At 32.4% G+C, this 18,400-nt stretch overlaps 1 protein-coding gene and 2 long non-coding RNA genes across 3 annotated transcripts; all 3 read left to right on the top strand.

Moving 5' to 3' along the window:
• The first annotated feature begins 5,167 nt into the window (after window positions 1-5,167).
• Window positions 5,168-7,166, top strand: LOC118479755. The gene is made up of 4 exons (XR_004860467.1): window positions 5,168-5,221; window positions 5,263-5,406; window positions 6,425-6,500; window positions 6,997-7,166. It is a non-coding gene; the product is annotated as an uncharacterized LOC118479755 (long non-coding RNA).
• Window positions 7,167-7,646: 480 nt separating this feature from the next.
• LOC110863897 (mitochondrial adenine nucleotide transporter ADNT1-like) lies at window positions 7,647-8,348 on the top strand. The gene is made up of 2 exons (XM_035974486.1): window positions 7,647-7,830; window positions 7,915-8,348. The coding sequence occupies exons 1-2, from the start codon at window positions 7,651-7,653 to the stop codon at window positions 7,996-7,998; spliced, it is 264 nt and encodes an 87-aa protein (XP_035830379.1). The 5' UTR covers window positions 7,647-7,650; the 3' UTR covers window positions 7,999-8,348.
• A 5,201-nt stretch (window positions 8,349-13,549) lies between these two features.
• Window positions 13,550-17,458, top strand: LOC110865146. Its single transcript, XR_002550402.2, has 6 exons — window positions 13,550-13,763; window positions 14,673-14,728; window positions 16,025-16,087; window positions 16,175-16,267; window positions 16,673-16,760; window positions 17,129-17,458. It is a non-coding gene; the product is annotated as an uncharacterized LOC110865146 (long non-coding RNA).
• Window positions 17,459-18,400: the final 942 nt, after the last annotated feature.

Here is an 18,400-nt window from a genome sequence, read left to right as displayed (position 1 = left end):
AGATATAAAAAATATATATGTGTGTGTTAACATGTGGACACAAACTGTTATTGTGCTAATTTTCTATAATTGACAGCTAGAAAATGATTAAGTGATTGAACGTAGGAAGAATAGTGATTGTCAATTTAGAGTTGCTTTAATTTGGTGTGTCAAACATGTGTGTATAGGAGAGAGAGAGACAAAGATTTGACTAATTATCATCCTAACATGTAATTGTAGACATGTAACGGTCTTCTTGTTTGAAGAATGAATTGGAAATACGAAGTGTCTATTAGGATGCACGGTGTGGGGAGCAGCCTTGGAGCGTCCCCCATCGGTGCCGCACCTCCAGCCATTTCGCCCCCCCTTGTCGGCATCCAAATCGTCGGGTGGAAGACGTTCAAGCCGTCCCACTAGAGGACAAAACCTCCTCACACACACATATATACATACAACATATACATATATTTTAGGTCCATCTCCCATTTCCATACCTCCATCCTCTTTGCCCCATCCTCACACCCGATCTACGTGGCGGACCATCCTCCAAGGGAGGACCATCACCACACCGTGCAGCCTTATATCTCTTCCAGGGCTGTTCTAAGTTTTTTTTAAGGCTTAAGGCGAAATGAAATTTTAAGACCCTTTCTTCTTGTTTGGAAATATATATAGTTTAAGGCTATATGTTGTATTTTAATTAAAAACTGTAATAACCCCCTACCAAGTCACTGTCACGTAGGTAGTGGACTTTAACTAACTCATCCTTTAATTAGCGCATTGTGGTTTAACTTAAATGAGTGTATGTGTGTGTGATTGGTGATTGTGTTAACAAGTGTTAAGGGGTAAAGCCTTCCCTCTTGGCACCCGCCTTTTTATCCATTGCTCTGGTATTGGGTGAGATGGTATGAGAAGCCACTCTACAACAACCAACCTTAATTATTTAGTCTGTTTTTGGCTATTGAGAATAAAGAAAATATTTTTATAAATATTAATTTCATTTAAATCTATATAGCTATTAACTAGTAAGGAGATACGGTGTGGAATCGGTGTGTGTCTGTAAAATTGGTTTACCGAATTGGCAAACCAATGCCTACATAAGTTTACCGATCATAATTGGTTTCATGCGGTGACGGTATACCGATTCGGTGTAGGGAGGGGAGGGAAGAGAGAGAGGGGTGTGTGGTGGGGTCCATGCCTTCTAAACCAATCACACATTTTTCCTTTTTTTTAAATAGTTTACCAATTCATGAAGTGTCTAACCATTGCCAATACTTTTCAGCATAGTTTAAACTCTTAAGGTTGAATGACATGGCACACTCTCATTAATTAATTTTAAAGTTTACCACTTTCAAGTGTTTAACCACTCCCTACACCCTAAAAACAGTATGAAAGTGTCTTAGGTTAATGTGGTGAAGGCGCATAAAAGAGATTTTGGCTTGGAATGCACCCCATGCTTGCTCACATGATACCAAACACGTGCGGAAGCATATGCTGCCGTATCCTGCTTAAATTATGAGATTCCTAAATATTCGTATTAAGCATCATCTGCATTTTTTATCAAAAAAACACCATACTTGTTTATTTTTTAAAAATTTACATGTTATTTAACTTCTCTAGTTGTAAAATTAATACATTAATAAAATATTAAAAGTGTTTACGGTATAAGTTTTTGTTGTTTACGTTAAACCAGTGGCGGATTCAAGAATTTTCACAATTCCACTAAATTTATCCAAATCATACAATGTTTCTACTAATTTCTTTCTGAACCGATGGGGTTTCTAGGAACCCCAAAAAACCTCTGGATTCACCTCTGTCTTAAACAAAAGAAACCTTATATATAGGGTAAACATACAACAATCATATACGGGGATGAGCAAATGATACCAATATCGAATTTCACGAACGAAAATATTTTCGGTACCGACATTTAACATTTTCGGTCCGGTATGGTACGACACCGGTTTTTTACCTTCAGAACTGGTCCGTACATGTACCAATACCAAACTGTAACATACCAGCTATTTTCGGTATAGGTACCCATTTTTTAGGATTTTCTATACAGATATTTTCGGTAACAGTTGATACCAAGCTCACCCCTAATCATATCTTGTAAATATGCTAAAGATAACTATCTAAAATAAGGGCAAATACCATAAAAAATCAATATACTTTCTTATTTTTCTTATAAAAGTCTCTCAGCAATTTTTTCACGTAAAAAACAAACATACTTTATGTTTTGTCTCACAAAAGTCACTCAACAATTTTTTTGAACGTTAAAGTCCCTTCACATGTTAATTAGAAAATTCATAGGTCATTGCTACAGAACCGAAAACAGTTAAAAACGAAAATCAAACAAAAAATGATTAAACCCGAAGCGAATAGAAAGAATTCGGTTTATATGTAGCCCAATAAACCGAGTAATCAAAGTAAACCGTACTCGATATTTAGTCGAATAAACCCAATTATATGAATTCAGTGTATTCGGTTGAAACCGAAACCGAAAGCAAAACCAAATTCGAATGCAGTTTGTGATTCATTTTTGAAGTACTTAAATTCCGTTTAGTTTGGTTCGATTTTTGGTTTAACCAAAAAAAAATTCAAACCGAATAAAAGGAACCAAATAATTGAATAAATCAAAAAGAACTAATGGACGCCTCTAACGGTTTCAGATTGTTTAGATTAATGTTCAAAAAATTATTGAGGGTCTTTTGTGAAACAAAAACAGAAAATATGTTGTTTTTTCATATTCAAAAAATTGTTGAGAGGCTTTAATTATAAAAATAAGAAATTATGTTGGTTTTTTATGGTATTTACCAATTACATTAATTAAAAGCCTCTAAAAACATGTTTGCTTTTTTTAACATTAATTTTTTGCACTTAAATGCCTCATAACATATTAACATTACATTTGTATGAATTTTTTAACTCACCGTTTTTAAGGGTAAAGTCGAAGACCATATTACTAGACCACTGTATTATTAATAAAAGGATATATATATATAAAAGGATATGTATTTTTGTTAATAAACAAATCTATATATATTATCTATAATAAGAGAAGATGAGCTGATGTAAATCTGCCTATGTGTCAACTCCTAAGCTATGCCACATGTCAATGATGATGTCATAATTCCAATTTATAAATTTATAACTAATCTATAAATCTGATTTTTATTAGAATTAATTAGTGGTATTTTTAGGCGGGACAATTTAAAACATTTCAAATTTGAAAGCCCCTTTTAAAGTAAATAGGTTCTCATATCACAACTTGGGTCCCTTATTTTTCTCTCTCTCTCTCTGTATTCTCTTCGGATCTTTAGAGATCATATCATCAACGCTGCAAATCAAGGTTAGACCATTAATATTTTCGATTAAACACGCTGATTTCATCTATCGATGGTTGTCAATCTTCGTTTAGATTGTTTGCTGATTTGTTTTTCATTCTTCATAACCTAGGGTTTGATGATCTACTATATGTTTACTTCTCACACGAATGTCATCAACAACAAGGTGTGATTCCTATAGTCATATATTATTCAGATTTGTATGTTCGTTTATTAGATTGTTGTTTGTATTTTCTGTGATAAATGTTCGAGTATATCGTATTTAGGGCTTCATCTTCTTCAACACGCTTCACATACTGTTTTAATCTCAGCAAATAAATTCTAATAAGTTATTCGGTTAATTCGCATCACTGAAAGATCTTCAATAACAAGGTACGATCCCAATTTCTTTCTATTAACATCTTGATTTGGTTATTTTTTAACTTTTAATGATGATTTTTTTTGGTTTTGCATTCATCGATCTTATCAGATCGTATCGTATCGATACAATATCTATATAATTGTTATGATTGTTATTATAGTTAAGATTCACATTGTTTAGTCGTTTTAGTGTTTTTATTGTTTCATCAGATCAGAATGTTATCGTTGGTGGTTGCACTGGCTATGCACATGAAGAAGTTGGGGCCAAGAAGCCCTTGATCAAGCAGGTGAAAAGGTTGGCGTATCAAAGGTGTTGGTTATCTAAACCCTGGACAAAACGGATCTGATCTGATCATATGTTATGAATGGTGTAAGTTACATCATCTTTCTTTGGCTCAAGACCTTCATGGCATCACAACAATGGGTTAAAATTCTGGCGTATCGAAGGACAACAAAAAGGTAATATCAACAATTACAATTTATGCAATACGGATCATCTGGCTTAAGAGGAATGAAATAAATTTGAAAGATTAAGAGTCCGATTTTCAGATTGTGTTGGAGGATATTAATGTGCTTCTGTTTCTATGGGTGACGAATAGATAGAATATTTAAAAAAACATATTTGAAGGGAGCAATTGTGTGCTTTTAATTTTGTTGTTTGATGGTTTAATCCTTGGTTGTATATATGTTCTGTTTGTATGCTCTTAGCCCCTTGCTTAATATTTAGGGATTTTTTGCATTCAAGTCGTTTTAGTACATCTTTTGTGTAGATTTTTTTACTAGTTTTGATGTTTGCATTTTTTAGATATTTTTCTTCATTGTATTTCTATTGTTTGGTCTATATTGCTTTGTTATGTTATTTGTATTTTTTCTATCGTAATTCGACTTTTATAGAAGCATATATACCTATGACTTTATAGTGGTTTAATAATCTTATTCTTATGTTCTTTAGATTGAATGAAAAAATGATTTTTGTCTGCAAGACGTTTTGGTAACCACAATTGCTATGTTTGATGATGAGAATGGTAGCAAATGTTGTGTTGCTATTCCATGGGTTCTCTATCTTAAATAGCGTAAATATAAGTACAATATGGAATCTACACTAAAAGTAAGAATGAATTTACACAATTTAACCATTTTTCTACAGTTTGTAGGGCAAGTTAGTTATTCACAGCAAGTATACTAGCATCATTTAGACAAAGCAAGAACATTATGATATTCTAAACAGGCTACATGTCTAAAAGTTAGACTTTAGACTTTAGAATTGCAAAAGTCAGAGGTAAAGGAACAACATTAGCAATAAGCCTGTGTTTGAGGAAAATTTTTATTAGCTTTATGTTTATGCTAAGGTTATAAGAGATGAAATATTTTTTTTACTAAAATATATTAGTTATCAAATTAATTACTTTTTGTACTTTTATATCAATGAGAACTTCTTAGTGTCTGATGAGATCTTCTTAATGTGTGAAAGGTGGGTGTTCCCAACACTAATGTTTAACTTTGATTTGTTCATGTTGATGATGCAGAAAAATTGATAGGTGGACACTAATGTTTAACTTTGATTTGTTCAGTTTGATAGGTGGGTGTTCCCAACACTATTCAGTTTTAGTACAAGAAGATTAATAAGTAAGATAGTTGTTGACGGCGAGGTTCCTGCCCTCGATTATGACCATACGGGCCAATTTATTTTCTGCGGAAATATTGTTTATGTTGAGACTCAAAGGTTAGTGTACTAAATGAGTAATAATGAGTTTTATCTTTTAGGATTTTCTTTTTGTTATGGTTTAACACTTAACACCATTGTAATTCTGTCGTTGCAGTCATAATGAGCGGTCTGCGCGTTTGTGACATTCACGGATAGTCAAGGAGCTGAGACCGATGTTCTTCTTTTGGTAGTTAGCTTTCATCTTTAGATCTAATCTATTATATATAATAAATGAAAATTATTTGGGCCACTGCTGAGTCAAAACAGTGTTGTTAAAACAGAGTTTTAAACCACTGTTGGGTTAAAACAGTGGTTGAAACCACTGTTGGGTTAAAACAGTGTTTCAAGCCACTGTTGGGTTAAAAACAGTGTTTGAAAACAGTGTTGAGTCAAAACACTGTTGTTAAAGCAGTGGTTTGAAACCACTCTTGGGTTAAAACAGAGTGTTAAACTACTGTTGGGTTAAAACAGTGTTTGAAACCACTGTCAGAGGTAAAGGAACAACATTAGCAATAAGCCTGTGTTTGAGGAAAATTTTTATTAGCTTTATTTTTATGCTACAGGTTATAAGAGATGAAATATTTTTTTTTTACTAAAATATATTAGTTATCAACGTTAATTACTTTTTGTACTTTTATATCAATGAGAACTTCTTAGTGTCTGATGAGATCTTCTTAATGTCTGATAGGTGGGTGTTCCCAACACTAATGTTTAACTTTGATTTGTTCAGGTTGATGATGCAGAAAAATTGATAGGTGGACACTAATGTTTAACTTTGATTTGTTCAGTTTGATAGGTGGGTGTTCCCAACATTATTCAGTTTTAGTACAAGAAGATTAATAAGTAAGATAGTTGTTGACGGCGAGGTTCCTGCCCTCGATTATGACCATACGGGCCAGTTTATTTTCTGCGGAAATATTGTTTATGTTGAGACTCAAAGATTAGTCTACTAAATGAGTAATAATGAGTTTTATCTTTTAGGATTTTTTTTTGTTATGGTTTAACACTTAACACCATTGTAATTATGTCCTTGCAGTCATAATGAGCGGTCTGAAATCGCGTTTGTGACATTCACGGATAGTCAAGGAGCTGAGACCGATGTTCTTCTTTCGGTAGTTAGCTTTCATCTTTAGATCTAATCTATTAATAAATGAAAATTATTTGGGCCATTGTGGAGTCAAAACAGTGTTGTTAAAACACTGGTTTGAAACCACTTTTGGGTTAAAACAGAGTTTTAAACCACTGTTGGGTTAAAACAGTGGTTGAAACCATTGTTAGGTTAAAACAGTGTTTCATGCCACTGTTTGGTTAAAACAGTGTTTCAAGCCACTGTTGGGTTAAAAACAGTGTTTGAAAACACTGTTGAGTCAAAACACTGTTGTTAAAGCAGTGGTTTGAAACCACTCTTGGGTTAAAACAGAGTTTTAAACTACCGTTGGGTTAACACAGTGTTTGAAACCACTGTTGGGTTAAAACAGTGTTTCTAGCCACTGCTGAGTTACTTTTTTTGTTGGTTTTTACATGAACGTGTTCTTCTTTCTCTTTATAATGAATGCATACTGTTAAAATATGTTTCTTAACCTTCGTTTATTGTATCATTTGTTGTAGGTTTTAATTAATAGACGTCGTTTCATATCATCTTAATGGCATTTGATAATGAATCATTGTCGAAGAACCCAAGAATCCGAAGTGACTATGCACTTTATTATTCAGATGTATGGAATTAAGGATCTAATTCTACTCGGATATCGGGGGGAATGTCGTAAGTTTTAATGTTTCTGTCTCGAAACTCCTTTCTTTTCCTTTTGTTTTTGTAATGTAACTAGTACCGGAACTCTAAATCCCTAACATTTTATTGGCTGGGCAATATATATTAGGTTGTCAACTATGATATAGTGGATTCCTGTATTTATGTATGTATTTATATATTAGGTTGTTAACCATGATATTTGGTTCGGTACCAGTTTGGTACGGTACCGGTATTTTATCGAATTTTACCCTCAAATACCGGTACCGTCTCAGTATCAGTAACCGTATTTGCTGATCTTCGGTATCGGTACCGAGCTCATCCCAATTCGTAACTACAGTTTTCGAGTTGCAAATTTGAAATGGTTTTAACATATTTGAATTTAGGAAGCAATAGGGTCAAAAAAAATTCCCATAAAGTTAACTTTTGATTCAGTGGACAATACACTAATTACCATAATGTAAATTCATCAAAATGTAGATATTTTCATCAACTGATTTCAAAGCTTTTGTAATATGCATTGTTGCGAATCGATGCTTTTAGCAGAGGTGGACAAGGCCCGAATCGATGCTGTTGTCACCGCATATGGCAAATCAGCACTCGAGTACACCGGTATGGTTGATGCTTTCAGGAAAAACGTTCGTTATGAAGGTTTTGGAGCCTTGTATAAAGGTTTGGTTCCGAACTCGGTCAAGGTTCGTATCGGTTTTTTATGATATAATATTAAATTTTAGAACTTTCTAGAAATGTTCTAATAGAGGTTTTGTTTGCGGAAACAGGTGGTTCCATCAATAGCAATTGCGTTTGTGTCGTACGAGGTGGTTAAGGATCTACTTGGGGTAGAGATGAGGATATCTGATTGAAAACCATCCTAGCTATAACAATAATAATGTTGTTCAATGAATAATGTTATTTTTGCGTGCAGAAGAGAAAGTAGGAGGTATAAAGTACGGTGGTCGTGAGTTCGTGACTCTTTTTTTGTTGTCTTCTCCCTGTCGGTTATCTTCTTTCAGTTACTGAGGGATTTAGAAGTTGTTACTGTTGATATAGTGGACCGCAGTGCATACCGACATTTTCTATTTCTGTTGTGGTCTTTTGGTGTTTGGCGTTCGTGTCACACCAACACCACCCAATAAGGATATTTCATAGAGTTGGCGAGTTGATTGATCTTTACTATGGTTATGATTATGTTTATGATAATCGTTTCTTTTAATAGATATTATTTTGTGGTGATGATTTATGTTGTTCTGTTCGCTTGGTGCTGTTGACTTTTGAAGTTTGACTTAGGATTTGAGTTTTGATCCTGGATTTTTCTTCCATATTCTTTACTCGATTGCTTTAAGGTGCGCCTGACATTTATGACTTATTTCTCAAAAAAATGGTTGATTTGCTGGAGTGTTCATTTGGCTCTACTTACATTACACACCGCTTCAAAGCAGTAAACTCTTATTAAACTTGCTAACTTAATACAAGTACAAATGGGTCAGCACCACCCGCTGCCACATTTTCTATGTCTGAAAGATGACGCCAAATGCTCATTCAATTTATAGACACCCATCTAAGTAACAATACAACAAAAAAAATCATTTTTTTTAGAAACAATAAGGGTTACATACAAACACACCTGTCGATCGTGCAAAAGGCTTTTTGGTGCCTCTGAAAGTCGAGACACTTGTAATAGGAAGGTCTCTTATTGTTGTGTAAATTTGATAATTGACTTTTCTATTATTCAATAATAATTGTAAAAAAGAGTCCGCCACAATCGCTTTTTAGGGTGGGTTGTATTTGAGACATCATTTTTTTACACATCGGCAACGCTTATAAAAAACGAACTACTAAACTTATATAAAGATAGTAACGCTATAAATAAAATAACTAATGTTGTTATTTTACGGCAAAAGTCTTGATATCTACGTCTCCACAATGATTAAAATCCTTGGTTCACCATTTGTACTCATTCATCTCTGCAACCAAAATTTTTATAGCTGCTAATAAAAGTTTCCACTTTTAGCCAGATTTTAATACTTAAATATAATTGGGTTCTGTACATGTAATGCTTTCTAACCTTGCCTTCATGTTTAACCATTCACAATTTGTACAATAGCTTGGGTGGCTATGATGATTAACTTTCGGTGGGGCAATTTGGATGGCATGTAACTAAACGCAAGCAATTTAAATAATGTATTATAATCTATTTTGTAGTATTTGATTTCGATGGTTATTAAAGCTACCCGTGTGCTCACACGGGTCCTACAACTAGTACTATATAATAAAAGAAAACCACTTTTGGGACAGTTGTCATCATATTAGCCAATCTCTTATAGATAATTATAATTTTAGTTTAATCTCTCTTCTAATTAATTATAGATAACCATCTTACTAAATATTATTTTTTTAATATCTTATATTATAGATAATCTTCCTATTAAATATTATTGTACCCGTGTAATTCAGCCGATACCTGCTATCTTTCTTCGATGTACACACAACAACAAATCAACAACCAGATGAAACTACAACTTGAAACTAATTACGTCATCTTTTTTTGCAACTACAAACTACATCTTTGATTTAGAGACCTCATCTTTTCTATCGCAATACAAAATCAATCAAGAACTGAAACTCAAATCAAAAACGAATTCTTAAAAATTATCACAGCAAACACATTTATTAGTTTAATATCTTAACGATAATTATTATTTAGTTTAATCTCTTTCTCATTTATAATATTATTTATTTGAATTAATTTTATTTGAACGTTTTGTTTTGTTTGATATCAAATAGATTTTACGAAACTTAAAATAAAATTAACTAATATTATTTATAATTTATACATTTACGGAGTTTTCAATAATGGGTTAAATTTATTGAGACTTTGTTAACAAATTTTGCAACAACAGAATAATCTATTTTTATCACGAAAACCAAACTTTGTATTAATATATTAAATATTTTTATTTTCACTATACAAAATTACATTTACTCGACCCACGTAATACATGAGGTTTTTAAGATATAACTTTTTATTATTTGATATATAAAATTAGATTTATTCAATTCGTACAATACACAGGGTTTTTTAAAGATATATATTTTTTATTATTTAGTACAGAAAATTACATTTATTCAAACCGTGTAATGCGCATATTTTTAAAGATGTAATTTTTTTATGATTTGGTATATAAAATTACATTTATTCAACTCGTGTTATAAATGATGTTTTTTAAAGATGTGTTATTTTATTATTTGATAAACAATATTACATTTATTCAACTCGTGTAATACACGTGGTTTTAAATATATAACTTTTTTATTTGGTATATAAAATTACATTTATTCAACCCGTACAATATGATTCTTATAGATATAAGTTTTTATTATTTAATATATAAAATTATATTTATTCAACCCGTACAATAAATGAGGTTTTTAAATATATATTATTTTTATTATTTAGTATATAAAATTTATTTATTCAACCCCGTGTAATACACGGGGTTATAACCTAGTATGTTATATAAAGCATATCATCTTAATTTTTTGTGATGCACAAATCTAATACACATTATGCTCGCTAGTTTTTCAAACCTAAATTGGCATACTCGATATCTATCGTGCTTGAAAAACAAAGAAAGTAAAAGTGGCTTTTTATTTGTTATTTCATTTTTTCTTCTTCTTTTATACTCTAATATTATTTCTTAAATAAGCTTGGTATAATCAATAAAAAGGAACTGTTAAAAGTTATCAAAATCAACAGTTTAAGCAATTATAAATTATAATTATAGAGTTAAATGTCATTTTAGTCCCTTTGGTTTGGGTCATTTTGCCAGTTTAGTCTAAAAGTTTCATTTTTAACCTGTGGGTCCAAAAAGGTTTCACGGTTGCCATTTTAGTCCATTGAGTTAACTTCATCCATTTTTTCTGTTAACGAGAAGGCCAATTTGGTCATTTTGTATGTAATTCTGTTAACTAAAAGGGCAATTCAGCCATATAAAATGACCGAATTGGCATTCTCGTTAATAGAAAAAACGGATGAAGTTAACCCAGTGGATTAAAATGACAACTGTGAAACCTTTTTGGACCCACAGGTTAAAAATGAAACATTTGAACTAAACTGACAAAATGACCCAAACCATAGGGACTAAAATGACATTTAACTCATAATTATATTTTGAAGGTGATACCAAGTTCATTGTACTATTTATAAAAGGGAAAACAGTCAGGATATAACTGGACTACGTGATCATAATTATCTTTTTTTTTTTTAGAGTTAATAGCCAAAATGGTCCCTGAGGTTTGCTCACTTTTGCCACTTTAGTCCAAAATCCAAAATTTTTAAATCTGGATCCCTGAGGTTTACAATTTGTTGCCATTTTAGTCCAAATTTCAAAAACTCCCTTTTTTTACAGTTGCAACCAGCCTATTTTGTCCTTTTGTGCAGGGGTATTTTGGTCATTTTTATGAGTTATTATAACAAACTCAGATCAAGAACCCAGAATACTCCTGCGTAAAAGGACAAAATAGGCTGGTTGCAACAGTCAAAAAAGGGGGTTTTTGAAATTTGGAATAAAATGGCAACAAATTGCAAACCTCAGGGACCCAGATTTAAAAATTTTGGATTTTGGACTAAAGTGGCAAAAGTGAGCAAACCTCAGGGACCATTTTGGCTATTAACTCTTTTTTTTTAATTCTATTAAAGTACCATCAACGAAAAGCAAAAAATATATCTATTTATATATGTTTGGTGGAAAAGGTTAAAACACAAATCTTAGGATCGAAGATGATAATATAGGATGACAGGGAGGATGCGATGGGACATCGGGGATGGAACTAGAGGAATTAGTAGATGGAACAACGGTTGTTGGTGGTCGAAAAATGAACGCGTTTAAGGATAAATTGAAATGAATACGAACAAATATATTTAGAATTGTTTAATGAAAGGGTTGGGTTGAATTAACCTTAACTCGGGCTTGAGCTCCTAAAAATATCTATAATACAAAGCTCTCATATAATTCATAGCAAATTGCACAAAATGCGTAGGTGATATTTAAGGTTGATCATTTCTTATGGGTCTTGTACCTCTTGAATGAGTGTCATAAGATTTAGGTAGAGTGTTGCATACACCCATAGGCTTTAGGCTTATATGCTACAACAATCGCTTGATCTCAATTTGAGGTTTCAACCTTTATGCTGGTTCATTAATATTGAAGAGGGGTCCATGTACAATGCAAATATCGAAAACTCAAAAACAAATTGTAGAATATGTCGGAGAAGATAGTGAAGAATGATTTCAAGTAATTGATGTTTTGGGATAAAACCCATTTGGGGTAGTGAGGGTGGAGACATGGGTGAATCACCATGTCCAACTAGTTTAATACCCGTCCGTTGGACGGCTTACGCTAAGGTAACAAACAAAGACAATGTATATTGATGGTGTTTCGGTTTGCTTCTCCTTTTTCCTCTTTTTCCATCTCCTATTTGAAAATATTACAACCATCGAACTTTTCTTTTTCTTCTTTTCAAACCAGTGAAACGCATTCTCAAAACACATTATCCAAACACTACAAAAATGACGTATTAACTTTTAAGAGAGTCAAAAACTTAAAAGCAGCTCAAAATAAACAATGCCAAACACCCACGTTAGGTGAACACAAGTCTAAAGAACAATGTTAAGACTCAGAAAAAAGAAGATGCTATACCGCTATGTATGAAAATAAATATTAGAATGCCCAAAGCCTTCCAAGTGGGTCAGTTTGGGTTACGTTTAATATTATATGCGTTGATTTGGGTAAGATATTTTAAGTAAATGGGTCACAATGGGTCACTTGAAATTCATCTTGTTATTTTCGGGTCAAAGCGGATCGACAACATTAAAGAAATGGGTCAATGTGTGTAAGATATTTCGACGCGTACCGTTCGAAGTGAACTATTTAGATTCGTACCGTACTAAATCGAACTGTTTCATAACGAAAGCGTTTTGACGAGAACCGTTCCAACCCGTAATAGTTCGACAAATACCGTTTCGAATCGAACAATTTCGACCTGTACCGTTACGATCAGTACCGTGTCGTCCAGTACCATTTCGACGCGAACCGTTTCAAATGTGTGAAATGTTGTATGAAAACGAATCATAATTTTAATCATTGTTATTGTTATTAAGAATAAATGTAAAATATAGATGCAAGCAGAACCATAAGAAATATTACTCTTTGATGTTTATATATAACCGTTACTCATTTAAAGAACAATAAAATATATTTTTTTTAAAAAGCCTAAGCACTTATTATTAAAATATCAATATTCACAATGTGTTTGCTTTTAATTTATTAAACAAAAAAACCAAAACATCACATATAAAAATGGGTCAAGAAATGTTCGGATGGTACATGAACCACCCAAACTAACAAATGGATCACATATAACCACTTCTAAAACATAACCCTAACACACACTTGCACGTTTTCTACTTCTGCCCCCTTTCCCTTTTCCCCTTTCTCTATCGATGAAAGTAAGATTGCTCATCTAATCAGTTCTGGTTCGTTCTTTGTTCTTGTCCGATCATGGTTGGATATCCTAGATACTTCGGTCCAGATCATCCCATTTTCAGACATTTCTCTCAGATCAAAAGGTAATATTGTTCATCTAGTCCGATCAGATTCTTTCTTTGTTCGTGTCCGATAAAGGTTTGATCTTCGATATACCTTGTCAGTACGTTTTGATGATAAGTGTTATCTACAAAAATAATAATGCTAATCATTTATAGTTTCTGGTATTGGATTTCTGAGAGTTTGATACACAATTTCTCATATTCTTGTTGATAAAGATGAGTAATTTTGGATCTTATAGTGTATAAATTGTTGGTGTTTTATATAGATACTAAGATTAGCCTAGAATCTACAGATTTAGACTTCATTTTTGTGATGTTTTTTATCATCTCTTGAAAAAGTTGAAGCAACTGTATGATCATATGATTAGTAATTAGTTGTTGATGAATGTCTTGCAATGAGTGAGTTTTATTTTAAAGTATTTATTTGCTATTTTATTACCAGGTCTTTTAATATTATGTATTTATTTTCTCAGCTCATGTGTAGACAATAAATCAATAATATCTTACAAGTTTAATATGAGATTATTTTGCCTATGTAATATGACTTTGAAGTACCTGTTAGATCAAACATTGAATTTGGCTATCAACTTTAACGTACTTGCTATACTGTATTCTTTTTAGAATTTAATTTATTTTTAGTTTCTTGGTGCATAAAATTATCTCTTAGTGGACTTTCGCTATTGATAACTGATTGGGCTTGTAAAGGGATTGGGATAGTGCAAGTTCACTGGAATCTTATGGTAGGGTATGTGTTTTAAGTGTGCTTATATGTTTGCACTTGTGTTTATTGTGACGTGTGCATTTATGGTTTTAAAAAAAAACAAATAATAAAGATATCAATATTTAAAAACAAACATTGTTACTTTTGTTTTTAGATCTTTATTTAAACTATTCTACTTTATTTGATGGAAGTAATTTTTTTATATTTAGGGGATAAGCGAATGTGCTGGATTTGACTCTGTAAAAGGATTGGTCTATCGAGCAAGGTATAAACCTTTCATCTATTATTTATTTATAATTTGATTTGTATTTTGTTTACAGGTCTAAAAGGTTGGATTGAACCGAAAACAATTTTAAAATTGAACTGAAAATTCATTTTCTGCTTAGAGTCTTGTGGTGTAGTATTATTTAACAAAGTAAGATTTTTCATAAACACGTTTAACGAATAGAGATTATTTAAGACAACTATTGAGCTTTCCAGAATTATGATTTTTTTATAAACAAAACAAAAAAGAATAAAAAAGGAATAGTACCTTAAAACTTGAAAGAGAATAGGTAGAGAATCCTACAGAGCTTCAAAGCCGTGTAATTCTTCCAATGTATCTAAAAAACGTTACACATAATAAACAAAAGAAGTGTTAGTACCTTGTATGATTTTGGGACATGAATGTAAAGATTCTAATATGGCACACAAGTTATATTTAAAGTACTCAATATAGCGGTTAATCATAGCCATCTCGCGTTTATCCTAATTAAAAGTAAGATTTTTTTGCTACAAAAGGTTTATTCAACTTCGATTACGATAATTTATGAAAACAAATTCGATATTACGTGAATATAAGACATAGATTCAATATTAAGTGAATATATAAGAAATAAAAATATAAGAATACTGTATTGATAAGTATGTGTAACATGTTTAAGTATGCCCAAACAACATATCACTTCTTCACTTATTTCATGAAGTTTTGATGTGTTGGGTCAGAAATCACGGCCTGAGGATACTGGCTCCACACTGTTGATTGATTTCTGCATATTAAACAAAGTGTTTAAAAAATAAACCTTTTCAAATAAAATAACTTTATCAAATAAAAGTCATATTTGGGTAGGAGTTGGGCCCACAGGTTCGAACATAATGCTAAGTTTCATAAAGTTGCATTACTTGCTTTCTGTGATTTGCTATAACATACCTTTGCACAAACTTCACTAAATTGAGGGGTTTAGTCATTAATATCTACACTATCCTCATCTTGCTGCATTTTGGCAAATCTTTAACATAACTACTTTTAAAAAAATTGTTGTAGGAATGTGAATTTAAGTTTTACCAGCTTCTAGATGTTTTGAATTTTCACAATTTATTCGCTCTTCATTCCCGCAACATGTTTTGTAGCAGTTTGAATCTTTTCCATCTTAAATGCAAGGGGAGAGTTAGTATATAAATATGAATCTTTGGTCACGAGCCCTGACTTTGGGTTCATAGTTTGAAAAGTGAAACAAATCAGTTGCAATATTACAAAACTTACGTTGGGTTGTTGCTTTTTTTATGATAAGCTTCATGGCAGTGTTTGTAGGTTTTGATTGCAGAAAGGAGTAGCTTTATTTGGGTGTCTCTGAGAAAGGAGAAGGTAAAAATAATTATAACCCCTATTCAGCTTTATATACATGTAATTTGATTATAAAGCTCCTACTTACCTTATCCGATTCATATGTAGGTTTACACACGATTGGGCGAAGGAAGGAATTGTCCATTGATGCAACCTGAAAGAAAAAAAAAGGTGGAGTTTACAACCAGCCGCAATAAACAGGTATGTATGAAGCTTATATTAACATCTTTATCCATTGTTGCATCTTCAATCTGCTGCTCCATTGTTGCATCTACAATCTGCTGTTCCATCTTCAGCGACATAATCTCCTCAATTATATCTAATCTAAATGATACTTGACAGAAGATAAAGAAATAAAGCAGGATGTACTATTTTACGGTCAGGTTTCAATATTTATAAACTCTTAAAATAACTGCAAATGAACTAAAATATAGGAAGGTGGAGAACATGGCCTTTTTTTAGGAAAAGTAAAAACTGAATAAAAACCATTATAAGAGAGATTCGGATGTAACTTCCAGCTAAAAAAAATGTGATTTGCTGAAAATAACTTCCACATTTATCGTGGCTTTTGTTATTTTGAAAACCCTCCACATTTATCGGTTGCAGGTAGATAATGGGGCAGAAATAATGGAGCAAAACCACCAAATCATGGGGCAGAAATGTACGGAACCAAACCACCTCCGGAAACTACCAGGTAACTTCTCTGAACCGCCGCTGGTAGCGGTTATTTTTGCTAGTTTAAACGGACAGGATTTAATCTCAGCAAGATCTAAGGGCCAGGAATGATTTGAAAAGCGGTTAGACTTAATGGGTTTAATATATATATATATATATAATATATAATTTAGGAGGTAACCATATGGAGGTTACCTACAATTTAGGATAGAACGTGGGTGGGGTACATCCTTCCCATAAAAAAAATATAACCACCATAGAAGTGGAGGTCATGGACAGAATAATGGGGAACAAAACCACCAGTGAGAAACTCCCCTAAACCGCCATGGGAGCGGTTATTTAAATAACATGAACTGAGATGGGAGTAACCGTCAACCCACAATCCAGTTTTGTAGGAGCCATATGTGGAGAACATGGGGCCGAAATTTGCGGAGGTAACTCCCAGCAAAAAAACTGCTCATAACTACCGAGATAGCGGTTAAAAAATGGAGTTTAAACGGCCTGGATTTAGTTTCAGCAAGATCTAACGGTGGAGATGGATTTCAAAGGTAACCGTCACTTAATGGGTTCCATATATATATATAATTCTTGTTAATTTTTGATGTATTATGTTGTATGTGATGGATTCTTGTTAGGTAAATTGAGTATGATATGGAATTAATTGATGTTTAGTTGTATTTTAATGAAATTCGATCCGCGGCGGATTGGTACGAGGCATGAGGATTGTCTATAGCTTACGTCTTTATTATAAGTATAAATATTTAAAGTCATCAAATTAAAATGTCACAAATATTCATAAAAATGTTCAACAAAAGTCATACAATATCCAAAAGACAATTAATCATGAATAAATATTCAATTTATTACTAAGGCACATCCTATGTGTCTCCAACTTCAAATCCTCCTACTCGTGTACATGTATTATGTTAGAAAAATAGTTTTAGGTCAACAAAAGTTGGTGAGTAATTTCCTTATTTTATAAATAAGTTTTATATTTATTTTAGGAAACATTCTTTCAACATGCTTTTCAAGGTTAGTATAAAAGATTATCACATATCAATAACACAACCAACGAAACCATATATACCAAACGAGAACACACAAACAAGTAATTATACGAAACAAACCAAATATAAGACTCAAATACTGTAGCGTGCATTAGTCTCAAACCCCGGAGAACGAGTCTACTACTGGTGGCGATACTAGGCTACAACCCATGGTCGTGGGGAACCTAGTCAGCCGTGGATCCACATGACAAGATAGCATGTAATACATTGACATGACATAGCAATTTAAAACACATATAGACATCTATATATTAACACGTTGAAATATAGCATACTAATGATAAAATAGTTCAAGAATTTATATAACATGATGCACCCCAAAGTTTATAAAAATATAAACAAGAAAATGAAAGAAATCACTCACCTTAGCTAACAAGCAAAGCACACAAGCCTTGGAATGTTATGTGGAGGGAAGCCAAATATTTGAGGAACCATACAATGATAAATTAGATTGAATGGATGATTAGGGATTCTAGATCTATTTGAGAATAGCTATGGCTTTAAGTTGTATGGTTTAGTTGTTTATTTAAAAATAAACAATATATAGTTAAGAATATATTTTCCCTTTGTATTTGATTCTAATCCATAATAT

The sequence above is a fragment of the Helianthus annuus genome, chromosome 6, assembly GCF_002127325.2.
Source record: "Helianthus annuus cultivar XRQ/B chromosome 6, HanXRQr2.0-SUNRISE, whole genome shotgun sequence".
In the NCBI taxonomy this organism is placed as follows: domain Eukaryota; kingdom Viridiplantae; phylum Streptophyta; class Magnoliopsida; order Asterales; family Asteraceae; genus Helianthus; species Helianthus annuus.
Note: the sequence above shows the minus strand (reverse complement) of the source record. Positions and strands in the feature narration are given on the sequence as shown.

Bases quoted from the DNA above. Each gene is read 5' to 3' on its own strand.
- LOC110863897 (XM_035974486.1), top strand. From the start codon at position 7,651: ATGCATTGTTGCGAATCGATGCTTTTAGCAGAGGTGGACAAGGCCCGA. The intron at 7,831-7,914 runs GTTCGTATCGGT...TTGCGGAAACAG, and splicing joins TGGTTCCGAACTCGGTCAAG to GTGGTTCCATCAATAGCAAT.